The sequence below is a fragment of the Cucurbita maxima genome, unplaced genomic scaffold (genome assembly GCF_002738345.1).
Source record: "Cucurbita maxima cultivar Rimu unplaced genomic scaffold, Cmax_1.0 Cma_Scf00016, whole genome shotgun sequence".
In the NCBI taxonomy this organism is placed as follows: domain Eukaryota; kingdom Viridiplantae; phylum Streptophyta; class Magnoliopsida; order Cucurbitales; family Cucurbitaceae; genus Cucurbita; species Cucurbita maxima.
Genome location: NW_019272032.1, coordinates 1749189 through 1770462, shown reverse-complemented (window position 1 = coordinate 1770462; position 21274 = coordinate 1749189). Strand labels below are relative to the sequence as shown.

The window sequence follows — 21274 nt, the reverse complement described above, 5'->3', positions numbered from 1 at the left end:
TTTTTTTTTTTTTTTTTTTTTTTTGTGTTACATTTATTTACTCCCTTTAAAAAAATATTCCTCTTTTGTTAATATTCAAAAAATTGGGACATTACATGTTTTGTTTGAACAATTCGTTTATTTTTACCATGGAAATGGGAGAATTGGATTCAATTTCTAATTGATCATTGGTTCACTATTCTTCTCTGCAGAAATCATTATAGGTATTTAATTTGATAAAACTCTGTTGACGTGATTGGTTATTTTGAAATGTAGGCGGTTGTGGTGCTTGTGTTGTTCTATTGTCCAAATACGATCCTGTGTTAGATAAGGTCGAAGATTTTACAGTAAGCTCATGCCTCACCTTGCTTGGTAGTATACATGGCTGTTCAATTACAACCAGTGAAGGTATTGGGAATTGCAAGGATGGTTTCCACTCAATTCATCAAAGATTTGCTGGCTTTCATGCTTCTCAGTGTGGCTTTTGTACCCCTGGAATGTGTGTTTCACTTTTTTCTACTCTCATCAAGGCTGAAAAGACCAATCGACCTGAGCCCTCACCGGGATTCTCGAAACTTACGGTTTCTGAAGCCGAAAAGGCTATTTCTGGAAACCTCTGCCGCTGTACAGGATACAGGCCAATTGCTGATGCCTGTAAGAGTTTTGCTTCTGATGTTGACATGGAGGATTTGGGGCTAAACGCGTTCTGGAAAAAGGGATGTGGTGAGGAAGAGAAATCGAGTAAATTGCCTCCTTATGATCCAAATAATGGCCCGTGCTTATTTCCTGAATTTTTAAAAAAGGAAATAAGGTCTATCCCTTTTGTGGAGTCTCAAGGTTGCTCCTGGTTTAATCCCGTTAGTATTGGGGATCTGAACAGATTACTGGGATGTGACGAGTCCAATAATATAAGCAATACGAAGTTAGTCGTTGGCAACACTGAAGTCGGATACTACAAAGAATTTGAACATGTTGATAGATACATTATTCTTAAATACATCCCTGAGCTTTCAGTTATCAGAATGGATTCAACAGGAATAGAGATTGGCGCGACAGTGACAATTGCAAAAGCTATTGAGGCTCTGAAAAATAATAACCATGAAAGCTCCTCAATAGGCGAGCTAGTGTTCAATAAACTGGCCGAGCACATGGAGAAAATTGCTTCGAGCTTTGTACGAAATACTGCCAGCATTGGAGGAAATTTAATGATGGCACAAAGAAAACAATTTCCTTCAGATATTGCCTCAATACTTCTTGCTGCAGGTTCCATGATAAGTATATTAACTGGTTCCAGCCAAGAAACGATTATGTTGGATGAGTTTCTCAAGAGACCTCCATTGGGTCCGAAAGGTGTACTTTCAAGTGTTAAGATTCCAAATTGGGATTCTGTTAGGGATGTTTATTCAGATGATGCTACTGTCATGTTTGATACTTTTAGAGCTTCTCCACGACCCCTTGGAAATGCACTGCCGTATCTAAATGCTGCTTTCTTGGCTGCAATCTCCCCATGTAAAAATTCCAATGGGATCATATTAAATAGTTGTCACTTGGCTTTTGGAGCATATGGGACCAAACACGCCATTAGAGCAAGAAAGATTGAAGATTTTCTAGCTGGAAAAGTGATTGATTATAATGTCATATATGAAGCTATCTCATTGACTGGAACCACTATAGTTCCTGAAAAGGGCACTTCATCTCCTGCGTATAGGACAAGCTTAGCAGTTGGCTTTCTTTTTGAGTTCTTAAGCTCCTTGGTTGATGAAAAAGCTGCAATCAATAAAGATTACCTATATGGATGCAGGAATGCTTCGTCAACACTACCTGACAGATTTAATTCAGACCAAGGCCTACTTGGTTATAATAAAAGTGCTACTCTACTATCATCTGGAAAGCAGGCACTGGAATTGAGCTCAAGATATTACCCAGTCGGAGATGCCATTATAAAATCTGGAGCTGCCATTCAAGCTTCAGGTACTTTATATCTTGTAATAGTATGAAATTAGACTTTCAAAGACAGAATGAACTTGCCCTAGTTAACCTCGTGAGCATTGAACATTCACAAACTCTAGAATATTCTGTAGCAAACCTAGTCTGCGTGGCAGGACATAAATGAGTTAGAACGTGTAAATGTTGGTGTGTGAGCTCAGGATAAGTCACCTATTTTGCTACCTTTATTTCCATGGACTCGAAGGCGCGTCCCTGTTATCTCATTTGAATTAGATTTAGTATCTCCCGGTTCTGAACTTCTTCCATTTTCAACTTCGGCTTGATCCAGTCTACTTAGTGTCAGATGTCTCATGTTACCTAGTTGTCATACTTCCAATAATGCTTCATGGTTAGGCTTACATGTTCAAAGCCGATTTTTCACTTGATATTTTAGGCTTACACTCATAATATTTAGCATTCCATGTTCTTTTAGGTCTATTTATTTGACAGGATTTCTTGTTCTCGGGTATTAGGAAACCAATGTAAATATGCTTGTGAATATTTTAGGCGAGGCTATCTATGTGGATGATATTCCTTCACCAACAAATTGCCTGTATGGAGCATTCATATATAGCTCAAAGCCTTTGGCACGGGTAAAGGGTCTTACTTTTCCTCCCAAATCACAACCAGAGGGAGTTGTTGCTGTTATTTCCGCCAGAGATGTTCCCGTGGGTGGACAGAACATTGGAGCTAGAACCATGTTTGGTGACGAAATTCTATTTGGAGATAAGTTGACTGAGTGTGCTGGTCAGCCACTTGCCTTTGTGGTAATTTGAATTCCTCATGATTCATTTATAGCAACCTCAGTCATAGAAGGTACCCTTACTTGCTGTGGTGCTTAATACCTACCCATATTTTTCTTAGGTTGCAGATACTCAGAAACATGCAGATTTGGCTGCAGAATATGCAGTAGTGGATTATGACACAGATATTTTGGAAGCACCTATTCTTTCGGTAGAGGATGCTGTTAAGAGGTCAAGCTTCGTTGAAGTTCCTTCAGTTTTTATTCCAGAACAGGTTGGTGATATATCAAAAGGAATGGCTGAAGCAGATTACCATATTAACGCTGCTCAGGTACCTTCTACAATGAATTTCTTGGCTGTAATATACAATGATGGTATACCTGCCTTGGGGAATTTCCTTGATTTACTTGGTTGAACCACTTTTCAGTCTAATAGTTAGAGATTCAATCATGGCCTACTTGACCGTTTCTCACACCAAAAAATTAGCTTCTAACTATTCTGCTACAAATGTGATTAGTTATTATCTATTCAAAAGATAGGTCATTTCTCCTAATTGTTTTCATAAATTTTAACATCCAGATCAGACTTGGATCACAATATTACTTTTACATGGAGACCCATTCTGCACTTGCCATTCCAGATGAAGATAACTGCATGGTAGTTTACAGTTCAAGTCAATGGCCTGCTAATGTGCATTCTGCTATTGCAAAGTGCCTCGGTGTTCCTGAACATAATGTCCGTGTAATTACAAGAAGGGTTGGAGGAGGCTTTGGTGGAAAGGCCGTGAAGTCTATGATTGTGAGTACCTGCTGCCAACTCTATGTGCAATTAACTATTGAAAAACGGTTCTTCACTGGTGCATTTCTTTGAACTTCCAAGTAAAACAAGATTTTTCACTTCCATTGGAAATTTTCTGGGTTGATTTACTAGTAAGAGTGTTTATGAATGGAAGATCGATTCTTTGGGATCCTTCTTTTTTTCAAACGGAATGAACAGAGATAGAATCAGACCGATTCCCAACAGAAATCAAGTATCTATGTACAATTAACTATTGAAAAACGGTTCTTCACTGGTGCATTTCTTTGAACTTCCAAGTAAAACAAGATTTTCCACTTCCATTGGAAATTTTCTGGGTTGATTTACTAGTAAGAGTGTTTATGAATGGAAGATCGATTCTTTGGGATCCTTCCTTTTTTCAAACGGAATGAACAGAGATAGAATCAGACTGATTCCCAACAGAAATCAAGTATCTATGTGCAATTAACTATTGAAAAACAGTTCTTCACTTGTGCATTTCTTTGAACTTCCAAGTAAAACAAGATTTTCCACTTTCATTGGAAATTTTCTGGGTTGATTTACTAGTAAGAGTGTTTATGAATGGAAGATCGATTCTTTGGGATCTTTCCTTTTTTCAAACGGAATGAACAGAGATAGAATCAGACCAATTCCCAACAGAAATCAAGTATCTATGTGCAATTAACTATTGAAAAACGGTTCTTCACTTGTGCATTTCTTTGACCTTCCAAGTAAAACAAGATTTTCCACTTCCATTGGAAATTTTCTGGGTTGATTTACTAGTAAGAGTGTTTATGAATGGAAGATCGATTCTTTGGGATCTTTCCTTTTTTCAAATGGAATGAACAGAGATAGAATCAGATCGATTCCCAACAGAAATCAAGTATCTATGTGCAATTAACTATTGAAAAACGGTTCTTCACTTGTGCATTTCTTTGAACTTCCAAGTAAAACAAGATTTTCCACTTCCATTGGAAATTTTCTGGGTTGATTTACTAGTAAGATTGTTTATGAATGGAAGATCGATTCTTTGGGATCCTTCCTTTTTTCAAACGGAATGAAGAGAGATAGAATCAGACCTATTCCCAACATAAATATATATTCCCAACAGAAATATATATATACATATATATGATTTTACTCCCAAGTAGTCCTTGCAGGCCAGTTTCAAAACAGTGAATTTTGTTGAAAGCTTTATTATGTTTTCAATTCAATTATATTCTTAGTCAGTAGGATGATGATACATTGAATCAAATAATAAGATAGTTGTGTATCAGAGCTCAAACTTCTCATGATTTTTAACATCGTTATATTCTTCATTATTTATTTATGTTCAACACTTTCACTTCTATTTGTTTCCCTATAGTTTTCTTTCAACCTTCTCACTTCTCTTTTTCTTGCCAATGTTCTCAATATTTTCCCAAGCATGAATGACACTCTAACATATGAGTTTTTGCCTTTTAACAATTATGTTGTTTAGGTTGCTTCCGCATGTGCACTTGCAGCTCACAAGTTACGTCGTCCAGTCCGGATTTACCTTAATCGAAAGACTGACATGGTAATGGCAGGAGGGAGACATCCAATGAAAGTAACTTACAATGTGGGTTTCAAATCTAACGGTAAAATTACAGGATGTGAATTAGATATATTGGTTGATGCAGGGATGAGTACTGATGTAAGTCCAATTATGCCACACAACATTGTCAATGGACTTAAGAAATATGATTGGGGTGCTTTGTCTTTTGATATAAAAGTATGCAAGACGAACTATTCAAGCAAATCCGCAATGCGAGCCCCTGGAGAGGTACAAGGATCCTTTATTGCTGAAGTGGTAATTGAACATGTAGCATCTACTCTTTGCATGGATGTCGATACTATCCGAAAAGTAAATCTGCATACGTTTAACAGCCTCAAAAATTTCTACAAGAATGTTGGTGAACCTCAAGATTACACCTTACCTTCAATTTGGGATAGGTTAGCCACATCTTCATGCTTGAAACAAAGAACAGAAATGGTGGATAAATTTAATAGCAGCAATATTTGGAAAAAAAGAGGTCTCTCTCGAATTCCTATTGTGCAAGAGATGACATTGAGACCAACCCCAGGGAAAGTGAGCATTCTAACTGATGGTTCTGTTGTTGTGGAAGTTGGGGGTATTGAAATTGGTCAGGGGCTGTGGGCGAAGGTGAGACAGATGGTCACGTATCCCCTTAGCTCAATTAAATGTGATGGAACCAATGACCTCTTGGAAAAGGTGAGAGTGGTTCAATCTGATACCATTGGCTTAATACAAGGAGGGGGTACATATGCGAGTACTACCTCCGAATCAAGCTGTGAAGCAGTTAGACTTTGCTGCAATATATTGGTGGAGAGACTAATACCTCTCAAGAAAAGGCTGGAGGAGAGTGGTTCGGTTAAATGGGATGTGCTGATAAGTCAGGTTGTTGTCTGCTCTGCATCATCTCGTAGAACATTTTATGATTAAGCAATCATGTTTTCTTTCTATGATTTTCTTCCTATAGTTTGGAGATATTATCTTTCTAATTGTGGGAGTAACACCCATGATCCAAGTGTTATTGATTCACATGCTTTGTTCTGAAAGTCTTATTATTACATGTTCACCTGAAATTAGTTTCTTTAAAAAAAAATTCCTAACTTCTAAACAATTATTTGAAGCTCCTAGATGTAGTGCAGAAAGTTATTTCTGATATTTTTTATGAATTCTCCTTGGACATAGTGATTTTTTTCTTTTTCTTATGAAAACATTTTCATGAGACCTGTTTTTTGAGGTGGAACACATGTTGAAGGTCTTCATGTTTCGGTTTTATACCTTATATATTCTATTTATGAAACTAAGTGGCGGCCATGCTTTAGTCTGATAGTTGATTTGTAGTTGTGCATTGTTTGTTCCTTAAGTGAGAAGTTTTCTTACCACATGAGAATATTTTTGGACGTGTGATTCAGGACATATCCTTGGGTGCATAACACCGTTGACATTTCTTGTTGGAAAAACTGCAGGCGAACTTGCAATCAGTGAATTTATCAGTTAATTCTTTGTTTGTTCCTGACTCTGTTTCAAGGAGCTACTTAAACTATGGAGCTGCAGTGAGCGAGGCACGTCCATTAACAACATCTCCTTCTGTGTTTACCATTGTATCAACATTTTCAAGTTAAAAAGAAGCAGTTGGCTGCCACTTCAATGCCACTTTATTTTACTGCATAGTTCAACTCACCAAATTCATGCCTTGACAGGTGGAGCTTGATCTTCTCACTGGAGAAACCACAATTTTGCGTTCAGATATAATCCATGATTGTGGACGAAGCCTCAATCCTGCTGTAGATTTGGGACAGGTTAATAGCTACATTAAGCACAAAATTGAGTTCCTAATTTGTTTTTCAATCTCTTGTGCTTTGAGTTTGGACTCTTAAGTTTCATATACCTATTTGTAAGTGGGGATAGATTGATCGGATATCCAAGGGGCAGAATCTTCTAATGATCAAGAATCATTCTGTGCAGATTGAAGGAGCCTTTGTTCAAGGAATTGGATTTTTTATGTCAGAGGAATACCTCACAAATCCTGATGGACTAGTTATTACTGACAGCACATGGACTTACAAAATTCCTACGATTGACACCATTCCAAAACAGTTCAATGTTGAAATTTTGAACTCTGGACATCATAAAAACCACATCCTCTCTTCAAAGGGTAAGTTTAAACTTCATTGGCTTTTGATTATAGGTTGGAAGAGAATGTAATTCCCTTGCTCTTAGAAGAAAAAACTCTAGATATTTTTCCTGATTCCTCTGCAGAGTCCAATTGACTATACTTTCATTTTCTCTGTTGTAGACGTTAGTAGACTTTTTCTTTTATACGGTTTTTAGCTTTTCAGCTAAGGCATCATGCAAACACTACAATATGCATTGGAATTATAGGTTCCACCATCATATGCAGGCTTAACGCAGAAGTAAGAAAGGAAAAACGATAGCATTTAACAAGATCAGTAGTAAAAACTGTTGTCTAAGACATGTCCAAATAGTAAAAACTGTTGTCTAACGCTTGTATAGGATCTGTTTCTAAGTGTTTGCCCTTATAGAGTCATTCCAAACTGGTTCATAATTTATTGATCTGGAGGTAAGTGGTAGCAATTGTAGTGAGGGTGAGAAATCTGTGTATATTGATGTTGTAGAAGGGTTTATTTGAAGTGGGATTTAATTAAATGAAATGCATTTGTGCAGCTTCAGGAGAATCACCACTGCTTCTAGCTGCATCAGTCCACTGTGCAACACGAGCTGCTATTAAAGAGGCACGAAAACAGATATGTACATGGAAACGTCGAGATGAGTCTGGTTACGCGTTACAGCTAGAGGTTCCAGCTACCATGCCCGTTGTTAAAGAGCTCTGTGGGCTGGACTCTGTGGAAAGTTACCTGAAATGGATCAAGGATGAAGAAGCACAGTGAGCTGACCACAAACTTTTCCTCCCAAAACACAAGTCATGCCAATAAATTCATGATAATGAATGTAATGTGAAAATACTATCAGTTTATGAGGTAATGCACTTTCTCATTCTCTAAGTTTATTTGCAGCAGATAAATAAATAGAACTACAAAGATCATGGGTTACTGGTGATTTTACTTTTCAAGTGAGGGCTATTAGTGCTAGTTGTAGACTGCAAACTCGAGTAAAAACGTTCGTTATTTACTTCTTGACCTTTGTGACAAGAAATATAACTTTTCGTTGAAATAACGAAAAGAGATTGTTTCTCTAACATGCGAATGTGAAAACTACGAAAGAAAAATAGCAAAAATAAAATCATCAGCTTACCTAGGTATGTAGTGCACTTGCTCATTCTCTAGTTCATATGCAGCAGAGAAAGAACTATAGAAGAAAACTACAAAAATAATATCATCAGCTTACCTACATTGCTCATTTTCTGATGAAGCCATTTGAAATGATGGCTCTGGTAAATTGCCTTTTCTGGTAGTAGAGAGATGGGTTTGGATGAACTCTTAAATTCTTGGAAGCTAAGAATTCAGAGTAGTGGTGATATTGTCTTTTTTGGGTTCTCTTTCAGGTTTCTCCTCAAGATTTTTAAAATGCGTCTGCTAGGGAAAAGTTTTTACATTCTTGTAAAGAATGTTTCGTTTCCCTCTCCAACGGATATGGTATCTCATATTAGGACCCTACTATACTTTAGTATTTGTAGCAAAGGTTAGACAACGTGAACACACATTTGTCTTGTTTTAGAATATTTCTAGAATACCTTGATATCTAGAAACCTCTCGATAATAGGCTCATATTCTAAATGGGCTAATTAGTTTTCTTGATAATTAGGTTAGATTGAATTGGTGATGATCTTTTAACATGGATCATTTGCTTTAGTGGAAGGATAAGTGATCTTGCATAGCAACTTGATAAAGAAATGTAATAAAAATAGGCAAACCGATATGAAATTACAATGTAAAATTGAAATCTTTGCTTAAACTTTACGTTCGAACATATTGATCGATATTACATATCAATTGCTGCTGAGCTAAACTTACTTTAGCATTCACACATTTGTTGTTCTAAAGATTAATATGATCTTAACTGATAATTAACATATACCTTCGATCAAGAAGTCATATATTTAAATCTTTCATATTTTATTTCTATTTTTAACAATAGGTTCGTTTGGTCTCTCCTCTTGCTCTATGCACACCCCCTTAAACTAACTCGTCTTCCACTTCTTTCCCTCTCTAAAATGTCTCCCCTTCCTTTGAAATATTAAAATTAAATGTAAATAAAATTATATCGAATATTCTATTAAAATATAAGAAAATTTCAAAAGAAATCCATGAAATGAAACTAAATCGTGAATTGCAACCTCAGGGAGAAGAAAATTTCTAAATTACACCTTCCAAATTCTATTTCGTCCAACTCATGAACCAATGATACTCCCACCACTAACATATCTACTCTTTCTAAAATTTCTAAATTACACCAGCTAAATCTAAAATTTTGTTAACCGGAATAGAAATAGAATTTGGAAGGTGTATATTCTTATGAATATACACCGTACACACCGCTTGTCACACTATGGGAGTTGGCCATGCCCGAAGTCGTTATCTTAATCGCAAGGAGGGGGATGCCGAAGGCAGGGCTAGTGACTGAAGTGAAGTCATAACAAGGTAACCGTACTAGAAGGTGCGGCTGGATCACCTCCTTTCAGGGAGAGCTAATGCTTGTTGGGTATTTTGGTTTGACACTGCTTCACACCCAAAAAGAAGCGAGCTACGTCTGAGTTAAACTTGGAGATGGAAGTCTTCTTTCATTTCTGACGGTGAAGTAAGACTAAACTCATGAGTTTATTATCCTAGGTTGGAACAAGTTGATAGGATCCCCTTTTTTACGTCCCTATGTCTATCCCGTGTGTCGACATGGGGGCGAAAAAAGGAAAGAGAGGAATGGAGTTTCTCCGATATTCATATCCAAGATACAATAGCAATTAATCCATACACAAATGGGAAAAATATAAAATAATTAAATATTGAGAATAAAATAAAATATACATCTAAGATATATTCTATAAATAATAAAATAAATGCGAAAGAAATAATAAGATAAATAAGAGAATAACCAAAGGAAAAATAAGAATGTAGAGCTTAGACTAAAAATAGGTCAAAAAAATATTTGTTGAAGCGAACCAAAATTTCAAAGCCTTCTTTGCAAAAATCGAGACAAATATAAAAAATGTCATTTATTATTATTTTTTTTTTTAAAGATATTTCTTTCTTTTATTAAAATAATTTTAATTTTGTGCATTAAATATGGAGAAAATTATGGAAGCAATAATTGATTGAAAGGTTTGAATTATTGGGATGGAGATTGGGTGAGAGGAGAGGGGATAATAGGGATTTTTTGTTTTTAGGAAATTATATATATATATATATATATATATATATATATATATATATATTAGTCTTAAAAATTATGAGAATAGAAAAATAAAACAAAAATAAGATTTTATATTAATAAAAATTTGATGAAGAAATTAAAAAATATTGTCAAATGCAAACAAAGTAAAAAACGAGCGTCATTATTATTATTATTTATTTTTTATAAAAAAAATTAATTATTCATTTAAGCATTAAAATTATATATATATATATATATATCTATATATATATATATATAGTTGAAAGGGCTTTAAAAAATGACTACGTATAGGTTTGACTTGAATTAGGGACTGTGTGGTGGGAGGAAGTTGAGTATACGAAATGTTTTAAAATTGATAAAAAAAATAATAAAATTTATTATATGGTTTAAAAGTATGGTTTTGTAAAACCCTTTTAAAAAAAAACCATGTGTTTCTCTCTTTTTTTCTTCTTAATTTATTATATTTTAATTGATTTTAATTTACCAAAATTAATATAATTATTTATTTAATTAAAATAAATCAATAATAATTTATTTAAATATATATTAAATTTATTTTGGCAAATAAATTTTTATTTACTAAAATTATTTTTAGTAGTTATAACTAATTACGTGTGGATTATGAATAATTTTGATTAGCTCATATTAATATGTCATAATCTTAAATTATAAATTAATTGATTGAAATTAAAAGTATTAGTATAAAAAATAATTAAATATTTTCATTGTTTTATAGTTAAAAAATTATATAATTTCATTAAAAACTTACTTAATGAGTTAAAATTATTTTCTTGTCATTATTAAAATAATTAAAAATTAAATTTTATTATTTATTATTCCCGCGTTGCACCTTGTAATTAGTTCGATTGCTTATGGTGCTAGCATGCTGATTTTTTGATGCTTAATGGTCTCGAGCGACCCTTGTGAAGTTCAGGTACTTTTCTTATCCTTATACCCGAGATTAATAAAATTTAATACTTTTTAAGGGTTAATAAAATTAAGTATTTTATTTATATGAAATTACTGTGCACTTATCCGTGGGTGGTTGTGTAGATGTGTCCTTTTGTGTATAAAATGCGGAGCTGGAAGCCGCTTTTGTTCCACGATCAAGACAATTGGCTAAATCCCGTGAAACCATTTCATAAAGGGATTCCTGAGTTCGGACCGAAGAAGCAATGTCACTCGATCGGGCATCGACAATGGAGAATCAGGCAACGGAAGCAGCGGCAGCGGCAGCTCCTCTGGTGTTTGCTGTTAATCAACAGAGGTTTGAGCTCTCCGCTGTTGACCCTTCCACTACTCTGCTTCACTTTCTGCGCCACTATACTTCTTTCAAGAGTGTCAAGCTTGGCTGTGGTCAAGGTCTCTCTCTCTTTCTCTCTCACTCTCTCTAATGAATTACTTAATCAAAAAATGGATTTTCTTTATTTGATTGCGTTGATCGGGTTTGAGTCTACTGAATTCATGACTACAACCTAATAATCTGTTTATATCGGTATTATTCATAGCTTGTTTTCGGTGAACTTTGGTTCAAACGGTGATTTGATACATGAAAGAGTACTAGTTAAACGTTCATCACTGTTGTTTGAACTTAAAGATTGTTTTTTTTTTTTTAAGCTTCGAATCACTGACTGTCGTGTGAGTTCATAATGTGATTTTTTTTGTTTTACTTTGAATGTCATAAAAGTATCAAAATACAAAAACATATCTATCGAATTAATCATCAAATTCCAAGAAAAAGATAGGTAAATAATGTAAAAGAGAATATGATTCAATCGTGGGTCCTTCCAAAAGCCACATGACTTCACAGGCTTTGTCGGAGAATAGTGGCCTAGGATTCATCTGTAAACAAAAAAATAGTATGAATGAGTATAGAAATATTCAGTAAGCAGCCTACATGTAGGTTTAGGATTTTATGCTCAATCAGGATTCTAGAGCTAGCTAATTCCATAGTTCAAGTTCTAACCTAGTCCGATTAGGGTCTTAAGGTTTGTATACCTTATTTACTCCAACTTCAAGGGTGTAAAAGTCACCCAGTGAGGTGTAGTCGAGTTGTCAAGGTGCAATTAGCCTCTCATTTCCTACTCTCCATGGTCTATCTAGCCATCGTGCTTCCAGATCAAAAGTTGGTGTGCCCTCATCTGTTTTGGGCTTTATAGAAGTCTAAGAGGTATGGTGCGGTCGCAACTCGCTATAGGTAACCTCTCAATCTCCCTATATCTCCATACGTGCCTACTACTAAGCACTAACCAGAAGTTCCCCTAATGAAACCTAACAAGTTCCATATTCTCTTAGCATTTTAGGCACTTAAATAGTGTAAGGCTAGCTTCCTGCTAAGCACAACTAGAGCTCTCTTAGTAATATTCTCTAGTGTGTCATAGACCCTAAGTGGGTGACGTCACATTCCTATATGCTAAGTGGATCATCACTAGTTAAGTGAGTTTACGATCAGAGGCTGCGTTCTAGCCGTCCCTACAAAGGCCTAGTTGACCCATAATGTCATAACAGACCCTAAATATGACTCAAGGATCAAGAAAAGGTAAATCGTAAGCTAAGACTAGATCTTACATATGGATTGAAATCTGTGTAAAACTGGCCAAAATCAGGCGAGAAACCAAAATCTGATCCGGTCTGACCGTACCGGCTCACTTGAACCGTATCTTTATCTTCGAGACGGACCCACCCCGCCCGGCTGCTTCCTCCGTCTTTGCTTCGCCGATTCTTGAAACAAGCAAAATATTGCTCTCTGAAACTCGCGGAATGTCCAAAAATTCATACCTTCAAACGAAACTCGATCTTCTCGTTCAAGCGCCCTCGGCCTATGAATTTTTCACCGACGTTGTTGAGCTCCTCCCGGTGAGTCTGTAGCCACAAGAATCGTCCATTTTCGTTAAGAAATCGCATGGGGAATACTCGGGAAAAATCCACGAAGAAATCACCTAACTCAAATCCGGTTATTGGCTTCCTTGAGCTCCTTGGTCCAATTCCCTTCGCCACGCTCTCGTTCAACGTTTTTGCAACGAAACCCCCATGAATTAGAGGCCTGGCGCTTGCTCAAACTCCACTAATTCGCAGCTCAACTCCTCCAGCGACCGTGGGTATAGTTCTCGAGTTTTCCCTCTCTCAATGAACATTCCCATCTGAATCCGTGGCCCTCTATTGATTTAAGCTTCCCCGAACGCCTCAAATCCACAAAAATCTGGCTGCGAATCGGGGTTGGTATCCTACTTCCTCCTCCTCACATTACGTCTGTCGCCGGCCAGAGTACGACTGGCGATTGTTCCAACTGCCGCCATTTTTTTGTGTAACATTTATTTATTCCCTTTTAAAAAAATATTCCCCTTTTGTTAATATTAAAAAACTCGGGACATTACACGTTCTGTTCCAACTATTCGTCTATTTTTTACCATGGAAATGGGAGGGTTGGATTCAGTTTCTAATTGATCATCAGCACACTATTCTACAGTGCCGAAAGCATTATATGGAATTTCATTTGATCCAACTCTGTTGACATGATTGGTTATTTTGAAATGTAGGCGGTTGTGGTGCCTGTGTTGTTCTACTGTCCAAATACGATCCTTTGTTAGACAAGGTCGAAGATTATACAGTAAGCTCGTGCCTCACCTTGCTTGGTAGTATACATGGCTGTTCAATTACAACCAGTGAAGGTATTGGGAATAGCAAGGATGGGTTCCACTCAATTCATCAAAGGTTTGCTGGCTTTTATGCTTCTCAGTGTGGCTTTTGTACCCCTGGAATGTGTGTTTCTCTCTGTTCTGCTCTCGTCAATGCTGAAAAGACCAATAGACCTGAGCCCTCACCGGGATTCTCGAAACTTACGGTTTCTGAAGCTGAAAAGGCTATTTCTGGAAACCTCTGCCGCTGTACAGGATACAGGCCAATTGCTGATGCCTGTAAGAGTTTTGCTTCTGATGTTGACATGGAGGATTTGGGGATAAACGCGTTCTGGCAAAAGGGATGTGGTGAAGAAGATAAATCGAGTAAATTGCCTCCTTATGATCCAAATAATGGACCGTGCTTATTTCCTGAATTTTTAAAAAAGGAAATAAGGTCTATCCCTTTTGTGGAGTCTCAAGGTTGTTCCTGGTTTAATCCCGTTAGTATTGAGGATCTGAACAGATTACTGGGATGTGATGATTCTAGTAATATAAGCAAAACGAAGTTAGTCGTCGGCAACACCGAAGTCGGATACTACAAAGAATTTGAACATGTTGATAGATACATTAATCTTAAATACATCCCTGAGCTTTCAGTTATCAGAATGGATTCAACAGGAATAGAGATTGGTGCGACTGTGACAATTGCAAAAGCTATTGAGGCTCTGAAAAACAATAACCATGAAACGTCCTCAGTAGGTGACCTAGTGTTCAATAAACTGGCCGACCACATGGAGAAAATTGCTTCCAGTTTTGTACGAAATATTGCCAGCATCGGAGGAAATTTATTGATGGCACAAAGAAAACAATTTCCTTCAGATATTGCCACAATACTTCTTGCTGCGGGTTCCATGATAACTATATTAACTGGTTTCAGCCAAGAAACTATTATGTTGGATGAGTTTCTCAAGAGACCTCCATTGGGTCCGAAATGTGTACTTTCTAGTGTTAGGATTCCAAATTGGGATTCAGTTAGGGATGTTTATTCAAATGATGCTACTGTCATGTTTGATAGTTTTAGAGCTTCTCCACGACCCCTTGGAAATGCACTGCCGTATCTGAATGCTGCTTTCTTGGCTGCAATCTCCCCATGTAAAAATTCCAATGGGATCATATTAAATAGCTGTCACCTGGCTTTTGGAGCATATGGGACCAAACATGCCATTAGAGCAAGAAAGATTGAAGAATTTCTAGCTGGAAAAGTTATTGATGATAATGTCATATATGAAGCTATCTCATTGACTGGAGCATCTATAGTTCCTGAAAAGGGCACTTCATATCCTGCTTACCGGACAAGCTTAGCAGTTGGCTTTCTTTTTGAGTTCTTAAGCTCCTTGGTTGATGAAAAAGCTGCAATCGGTAGAGATTACCTAGATGGATGCAGGAATGCTTCATCAACACGACCTGAAAATTTTAATTCAAACCACAGCCTACTTGGTTATGATAAAACTGCTACTCTACTATTATCTGGAAAGCAGACATTGGAATTGAGCTCAGAATATTATCCAGTCGGAGATACCATTATAAAATCTGGAGCTGCCATTCAAGCTTCAGGTACTTTATATCTTGTAATAATATGAAATTAGACTTTCATGAATGAACTTGTCTTAGTTAACCTCGTGAGCATTGAACATTCACAAACTCTAGAATCTTCTGTAGCCAACCTAGTCTGCATGGCAGGGCATAAATGAGTTAGAACGTTTACATGTTGGTGTGTGAGCTCAGAATAAGTCACCTATTTTGCTACCTTTATTTCCATGGAGTTGAAGGCGCGTGCCTGTTATCTCATTTGAATTAGATTTAGTATCTCCCCATTCTGAACTTCTTTCATTTTCAACTTCGGCTTGATCCAGTCTACTTAGTGTCAGATGTCTCATATTACCTAGTTGTTATACTTCCAATACTGCTTCAAGTTTTGGCTTACATGTTCAAAGCCGATTCTTCACTTGATATTGAGGCTTATACTCATAATATTTAGCGTTCCATGTTCTTTTAGGTCTATTTATTTGACATGATTTCTTGTTCTCAAGTATTAGGAAACCAATGTAAATATGCTTGTGAATATTTTAGGCGAGGCTATCTATGTGGATGATATACCTTCACTAACAAATTGCCTATATGGAGCATTCATATATAGTACAAAGCCTTTGGCACGGATAAAGGGTCTTACTTTTCCTCCCAAATCACAGCCAGAGGGAGTTGTCGCAGTTATTTCCGCCGGAGATATTCCTGTGGGTGGACATAACATTGGAGTTAGAACCATGTTTGGTGACGAAATTCTGTTTGCAGATAAGTTGACTGAGGGTGCAAGTCAGCCACTTGCCATCGTGGTAATTCGAATTTCTCGTGATTCATTTATAGCAACTTCAATCATAGGAGGAACCCTTACTTGCTGAGGTGCTTCATACCTATCCACATTTTTTTTAGGTTGCAGATACTCAGAAACATGCGGATGTGGCTGCAGAAAATGTAGTAGTGGATTATGACACAGATAATTTGGAGGCGCCTATTCTTTCTGTAGAAGATGCTGTTAAGAGGTCAAGCTTCTTTGACATTCCTTCATCTTTTATTCCAGAACAGGTTGGTGATATATCAAAAGGAATGGCTGAAGCAGACAATCATATTAACGCAGCTCAGGTACCTTCGACAATGAATTGCTTGACCAAATATAATCATGGTAGTGGTTAGAGATTCAACCAAGGCCTACTTAACCGTTTCTCACACCAAAAAAAAAAAATAGTTTCTAACTATTCTGCTACAGATGTTATTAGTTATTATCTATCCTAAAGATAGGTCATTTCTCCTTATCGTTTTCATAAATATTTACATCCAGATCAGACTTGGATCACAATATTATTTTTATATGGAGACCCAGTCTGCACTTGCCATTCCAGATGAAGATAACTGCATGGTAGTCTACAGTTCAAGCCAATGGCCAGCTAATGCGCATTCTGTTATTGCAAAATGCCTCGGTGTTCCTGAGCATAATGTCCGTGTAATTACGAGAAGAGTTGGAGGAGGCTTTGGTGGAAAGGCCATGAAGTCTATGGTTGTGAGTACCTGCTTCCAACTCTGTGCAATTAACTATTGAGAAACGGTTCTTCACTAGTGCATTTCTTTGAACTTCCAAGTAAAACAAGATTTTCCACTTCCATTGGAATTTTTCTGCGTTGACTTACTAGTAATAGTGTTTTCTCAATATGAGGGGAACAGAAATCAAGTATATATATGCAATTATGATTTTACTCCCAAGTAGTCCTTGCATGCCAGTTTCAAAACAGTGAATTTTGTTGAAAGCTTTATTATGTTTTCAATTCGATTATATTCTTAGTTAGTAGGAGGATGATACATTGAATCAAATAATAAGATAGTTGTGTATCAGAGCTCAAACTTCTCATGATTTTTAACATCGTTATATTCTTCATTATTTATTTATGTTCAACACTTTCACTTCTATTTGTTTCCCTATAGTTTTCTTTCAACCTTCTCACTTCTCTTTTTCTTGCCAATGTTCTCAATATTTTCCCAAGCATGAATGACACTCTAACATATGAGTTTTTGCCTTTTAACGATTATGTTGTTTAGGTTGCTTCCGCATGTGCACTTGCAGCTCACAAGTTACGTCGTCCAGTCAGGATTTACCTTAATCGAAAGACTGACATGATAATGGCAGGAGGGAGACATCCAATGAAAGTAACTTACAGTGTGGGTTTCAAATCTAACGGTAAAATTACAGGATGTCAATTAGATATATTGGTTGATGCAGGGATGAATACTGATATAAGTCCAATTATGCCAAGCTTCATTGTCAATGGACTTAAGAAGTATGATTGGGGTGCTTTGTCTTTTGATATAAAAGTATGCAAGACAAACTATCCAAGCAGATCTATGATGCGAGCCCCTGGAGATGTACAAGGATCCTTTATTGCTGAAGCAATAATTGAACATGTAGCATCTACTCTTTGCATGGATGTCGATACTATCCGAAAAGTAAATCTGCATACGTTTAACAGCCTCAAAAAATTCTACAAGAGTGCAGGTGAACCTCAAGATTACACCTTACCTTCAATTTGGGATAGGTTAGCCACATCTTCATGCCTGAAACAAAGAACAGAAATGGTAGATAAATTTAATGGCAGCAACATTTGGAAAAAAAGAGGTCTTTCTCGAATTCCTATCGTGCAAGAGATGACATTGAGACCAACCCCAGGGAAAGTGAGCATTCTAACTGATGGTTCTGTTGTTGTGGAAGTTGGGGGTATTGAAATTGGTCAGGGGCTGTGGACGAAGGTTAGACAGATGGTTACGTATGCCCTTAGCTCAATTAAATGTGATGGAACCAGTGACCTGTTGGAAAAGGTGAGAGTGGTTCAATCTGATACCATTGCTTTAATACAAGGAGGGGGTACATATGCGAGTACTACCTCCGAATCAAGCTGTGAGGCAGTTAGACTTTGCTGCAATATATTGGTGGAGAGACTAACACCTCTCAAGAAAAGGCTGGAGGAGAGTGGTTCGGTTAAATGGGATGTTCTTATAAGTCAGGTTGTTGTCTTCTCTGCATCATCTCATAGAACATTTTATGATAAAGCAATCATGTTTTCTTTTTATGATGTCTTTTCTTCCTATAGTTTGGAGATATTATCTTTCTAATTGTGGGAGTAACATCCATGATCAAGTGTTATTGATTCACATGCTTTTTTCTGAAAGTCTTATTATTAGATGTTCACATGAAATTAGTTTCTTTAAAAAAATTCCTAACTTCTAAACAATTATTTGAAGCTCCTAGATGTAGTGCAGAAAGTTTTTTAGATGTAGTGCACAAAGTTTTTGTGATATTTTTTATGAATTCTCCGTGGACATAGTGATTTGTTTTCCTATTTTTTATGCTTTATGGAACTACTGACTCTTGAACTTTTCGAACTCCACATTTTCATGAGACCTGTTGTTGAGTTGAACACATGTTGAAGGTCTTCGTGTTTCGGTTTTATACATTGTATATTCTATTCATGAAACTAAGTGGCAGCCATATGCCCCTTCTTTAGTCTGATAGTTGATTTGTAATTATGCATTGTTTGTTCCTTAAGTGAGCAGTTTTCTTACCACATAAGAATATTGTTGGACATGTGATTTAGGACATATCCTTGGGTCCATAACACCGTTGACATTTCTTGTTGGAAAAACTGCAGGCAAACTTGCAAGCAGTGAATTTATCAGTTAATTCTTTGTATGTTCCTGACTTTGTTTCAAGGAGCTACTTAAACTATGCAGCTGCAGTGAGTGAGGCACGTCCATTAACATCTCCTTTTGTGTTTACCATTGTATCAACATTTTCAAGTTAAAAAGAAGCAGTTGGCTGCTACTTCAATGCCACTTTATTTTACTGCAAAGTTCAATTCTTCAAATTCATGCCTTGACAGGTGGAGCTTGATCTTCTCACGGGAGAAACCACAATTTTGCGTTCAGATATTATCCATGATTGTGGACGAAGCCTCAATCCTGCTGTAGATTTGGGACAGGTTAATAGCTACACTAAGCACAAAATTAAGTTCCTAATTTGTTTTTCAATCTCTAAAGTTTTGAGTTTGGAGGCTTTTAAGTTTCATATACCTATTTGTAAGTGGGGGTAGATTGATCGGATATCCAAGGGGCAGAATCTTCTAATGATCAAGAATCATTCTGTGCAGATTGAAGGAGCCTTTGTTCAAGGAATTGGATTTTTTATGTCAGAGGAATACCTCACAAATCCTGATGGACTAGTTATTACTGACAGCACATGGACTTACAAAATTCCTACGATTGACACCATTCCAAAACAGTTCAATGTTGAAATTTTGAACTCTGGACGTCATAAAAACCACATCCTCTCTTCAAAAGGTAAGTTTAAACTTCATTGGCTTTTGATTATAGGTTGGAAGAGAATGTAATTCCCTTGCTCTTAGAAGAAAAAACTCTATATATTTTTCTTGATTCCTCTGCAGAGTCCAATTGACTATACTTTCATTTGCTCTGTTGTAGACGTTAGTAGACTTTTTCTTTTATACGGTTTTTAGCTTTTCAGCTAAGGCATCATGCAAACACTACAATATGCATTGGAATTATAGGTTCCACCATCATATGCAGGCTTAACGCAGAAGTAATAAAGGAAAAACGATAGCATTTAACAAGATCAGTAGTAAAAACTGTTGTCTAAGACATGTCCAAATAGTAAAAACGCATGTATAACGCATGTGTAGGATCTGTTTGGAATGACTTTCTAAATATTTACAGAAGTGTTTGCCCTTATAGAGTCATTCCAAACTGGTTCATAATTTATTGATCTTGAGGTAAGTGGTAGCAATTGTAGTGAGGGTGAGAAATCTGTGTATATTGATGCTGTAGAAGGGTTTATTTGAAGTGGGATTTAATTAAATGAAATGCATTTGTGCAGCTTCAGGAGAATCACCATTGCTTCTAGCTGCATCAGTCCACTGTGCAACACGAGCTGCTATTAAAGAGGCACGAAAACAGATATGTACATGGAAACGTCGAGATGAGTCTGGTTATGCGTTACAGCTAGAGGTTCCAGCTACCATGCCTGTTGTTAAAGAGCTCTGTGGGCTGGACTCTGTGGAAAGTTACCTGAAATGGATCAAGGATGGAGAAGCAAAGTGAGCTGACCACAAACTTTTCCTCCCAAAACACAAGTCATGCCAATAAATTCATGATAATGAATGTAATGTGAAAATACTATCAGTTTATGAGGTAATGCACTTTCTCATTTTCTAAGTTTATTTGCAGCAGATAAATAAATAGAACTACAAAGATCATGGGTTACTGGTGATTTTACTTTTCAAGTGAGGGCTATTAGTGCTAGTTGTAGACTGCAAACTCGAGTAAAAACGTTCGTTATTTACTTCTTGACCTTTGTGACAAGAAATATAACTTTTCGTTGAAATAACGAAAAGAGATTGTTGCTCTACCATGCGAATGCAAAAACTAAAATCAAAGGGGAGCTAAAAAAGGTTTGTGTTTAAGGCAATGATGGACTCTTAAATTATGGGAAATGTAGAGGCCAGAGCAGTGGATTGAAAATCAACAATGTTGTATTTTGAGATGTGGTATACTAAACTATGTACCTTTTTCATCGGATCAACAGAACTGTTTCCTGTTTTTTTTTAAAAAAAAAAATGAAC

General features: G+C 36.5%; 2 protein-coding genes across 6 annotated transcripts in view; both read left to right on the top strand.

The window, feature by feature from the left end:
* LOC111490904 (indole-3-acetaldehyde oxidase-like) overlaps positions 1 to 8205 on the top strand; it is a 10738-nt gene extending 2533 nt beyond the window's left edge. For 2 of the 3 annotated variants that reach the window (XM_023139557.1, XM_023139558.1), the window contains exons 2-10: positions 256 to 1950; positions 2473 to 2732; positions 2830 to 3039; positions 3288 to 3506; positions 4984 to 5943; positions 6522 to 6617; positions 6756 to 6854; positions 7021 to 7210; positions 7741 to 8205. In XM_023139557.1, coding sequence (XP_022995325.1) covers positions 256 to 1950; positions 2473 to 2732; positions 2830 to 3039; positions 3288 to 3506; positions 4984 to 5943; positions 6522 to 6617; positions 6756 to 6854; positions 7021 to 7210; positions 7741 to 7964 — 3953 coding nt within the window. In that variant the 3' untranslated portion in view covers positions 7965 to 8205. Of the gene's footprint in view, positions 1 to 255; positions 1951 to 2472; positions 2733 to 2829; positions 3040 to 3287; positions 3507 to 4983; positions 5944 to 6467; positions 6618 to 6755; positions 6855 to 7020; positions 7211 to 7740 lie in introns of those variants that run through there. The other variant, XM_023139559.1, reaches the window with a different exon arrangement.
* A 3401-nt stretch (positions 8206 to 11606) lies between these two features.
* LOC111490902 (indole-3-acetaldehyde oxidase-like) lies at positions 11607 to 20994 on the top strand. Of its 3 annotated transcripts, none has more exons than XM_023139553.1 (10): positions 11607 to 11784; positions 13959 to 15653; positions 16170 to 16429; positions 16527 to 16736; positions 16933 to 17151; positions 17685 to 18644; positions 19289 to 19384; positions 19520 to 19618; positions 19787 to 19976; positions 20530 to 20994. In XM_023139553.1, the coding sequence occupies exons 1-10, from the start codon at positions 11622 to 11624 to the stop codon at positions 20751 to 20753; spliced, it is 4116 nt and encodes a 1371-aa protein (XP_022995321.1). In that variant the 5' UTR covers positions 11607 to 11621; the 3' UTR covers positions 20754 to 20994. The 3 variants fall into 3 exon arrangements, with proteins under 3 accessions (XP_022995321.1, XP_022995322.1, XP_022995323.1); XM_023139554.1 differs by lacking the exon at positions 11607 to 11784 and adding an exon at positions 13114 to 13520; XM_023139555.1 differs by lacking the exon at positions 11607 to 11784 and adding an exon at positions 13527 to 13686.
* Positions 20995 to 21274: the final 280 nt, after the last annotated feature.

What these genes read in the sequence shown, in the direction of transcription:
- LOC111490902 (XM_023139553.1), top strand. Translation starts at nt 11,622, where the DNA reads ATGGAGAATCAGGCAACGGAAGCAGCGGCAGCGGCAGCTCCTCTGGTG. An exon ending in GTCAGCCACTTGCCATCGTG is followed by an intron (nt 16,430 to 16,526) that starts GTAATTCGAATT and finishes CATTTTTTTTAG; the next exon opens with GTTGCAGATACTCAGAAACA. An exon ending in ATGCAGCTGCAGTGAGTGAG is followed by an intron (nt 19,385 to 19,519) that starts GCACGTCCATTA and finishes ATGCCTTGACAG; the next exon opens with GTGGAGCTTGATCTTCTCAC.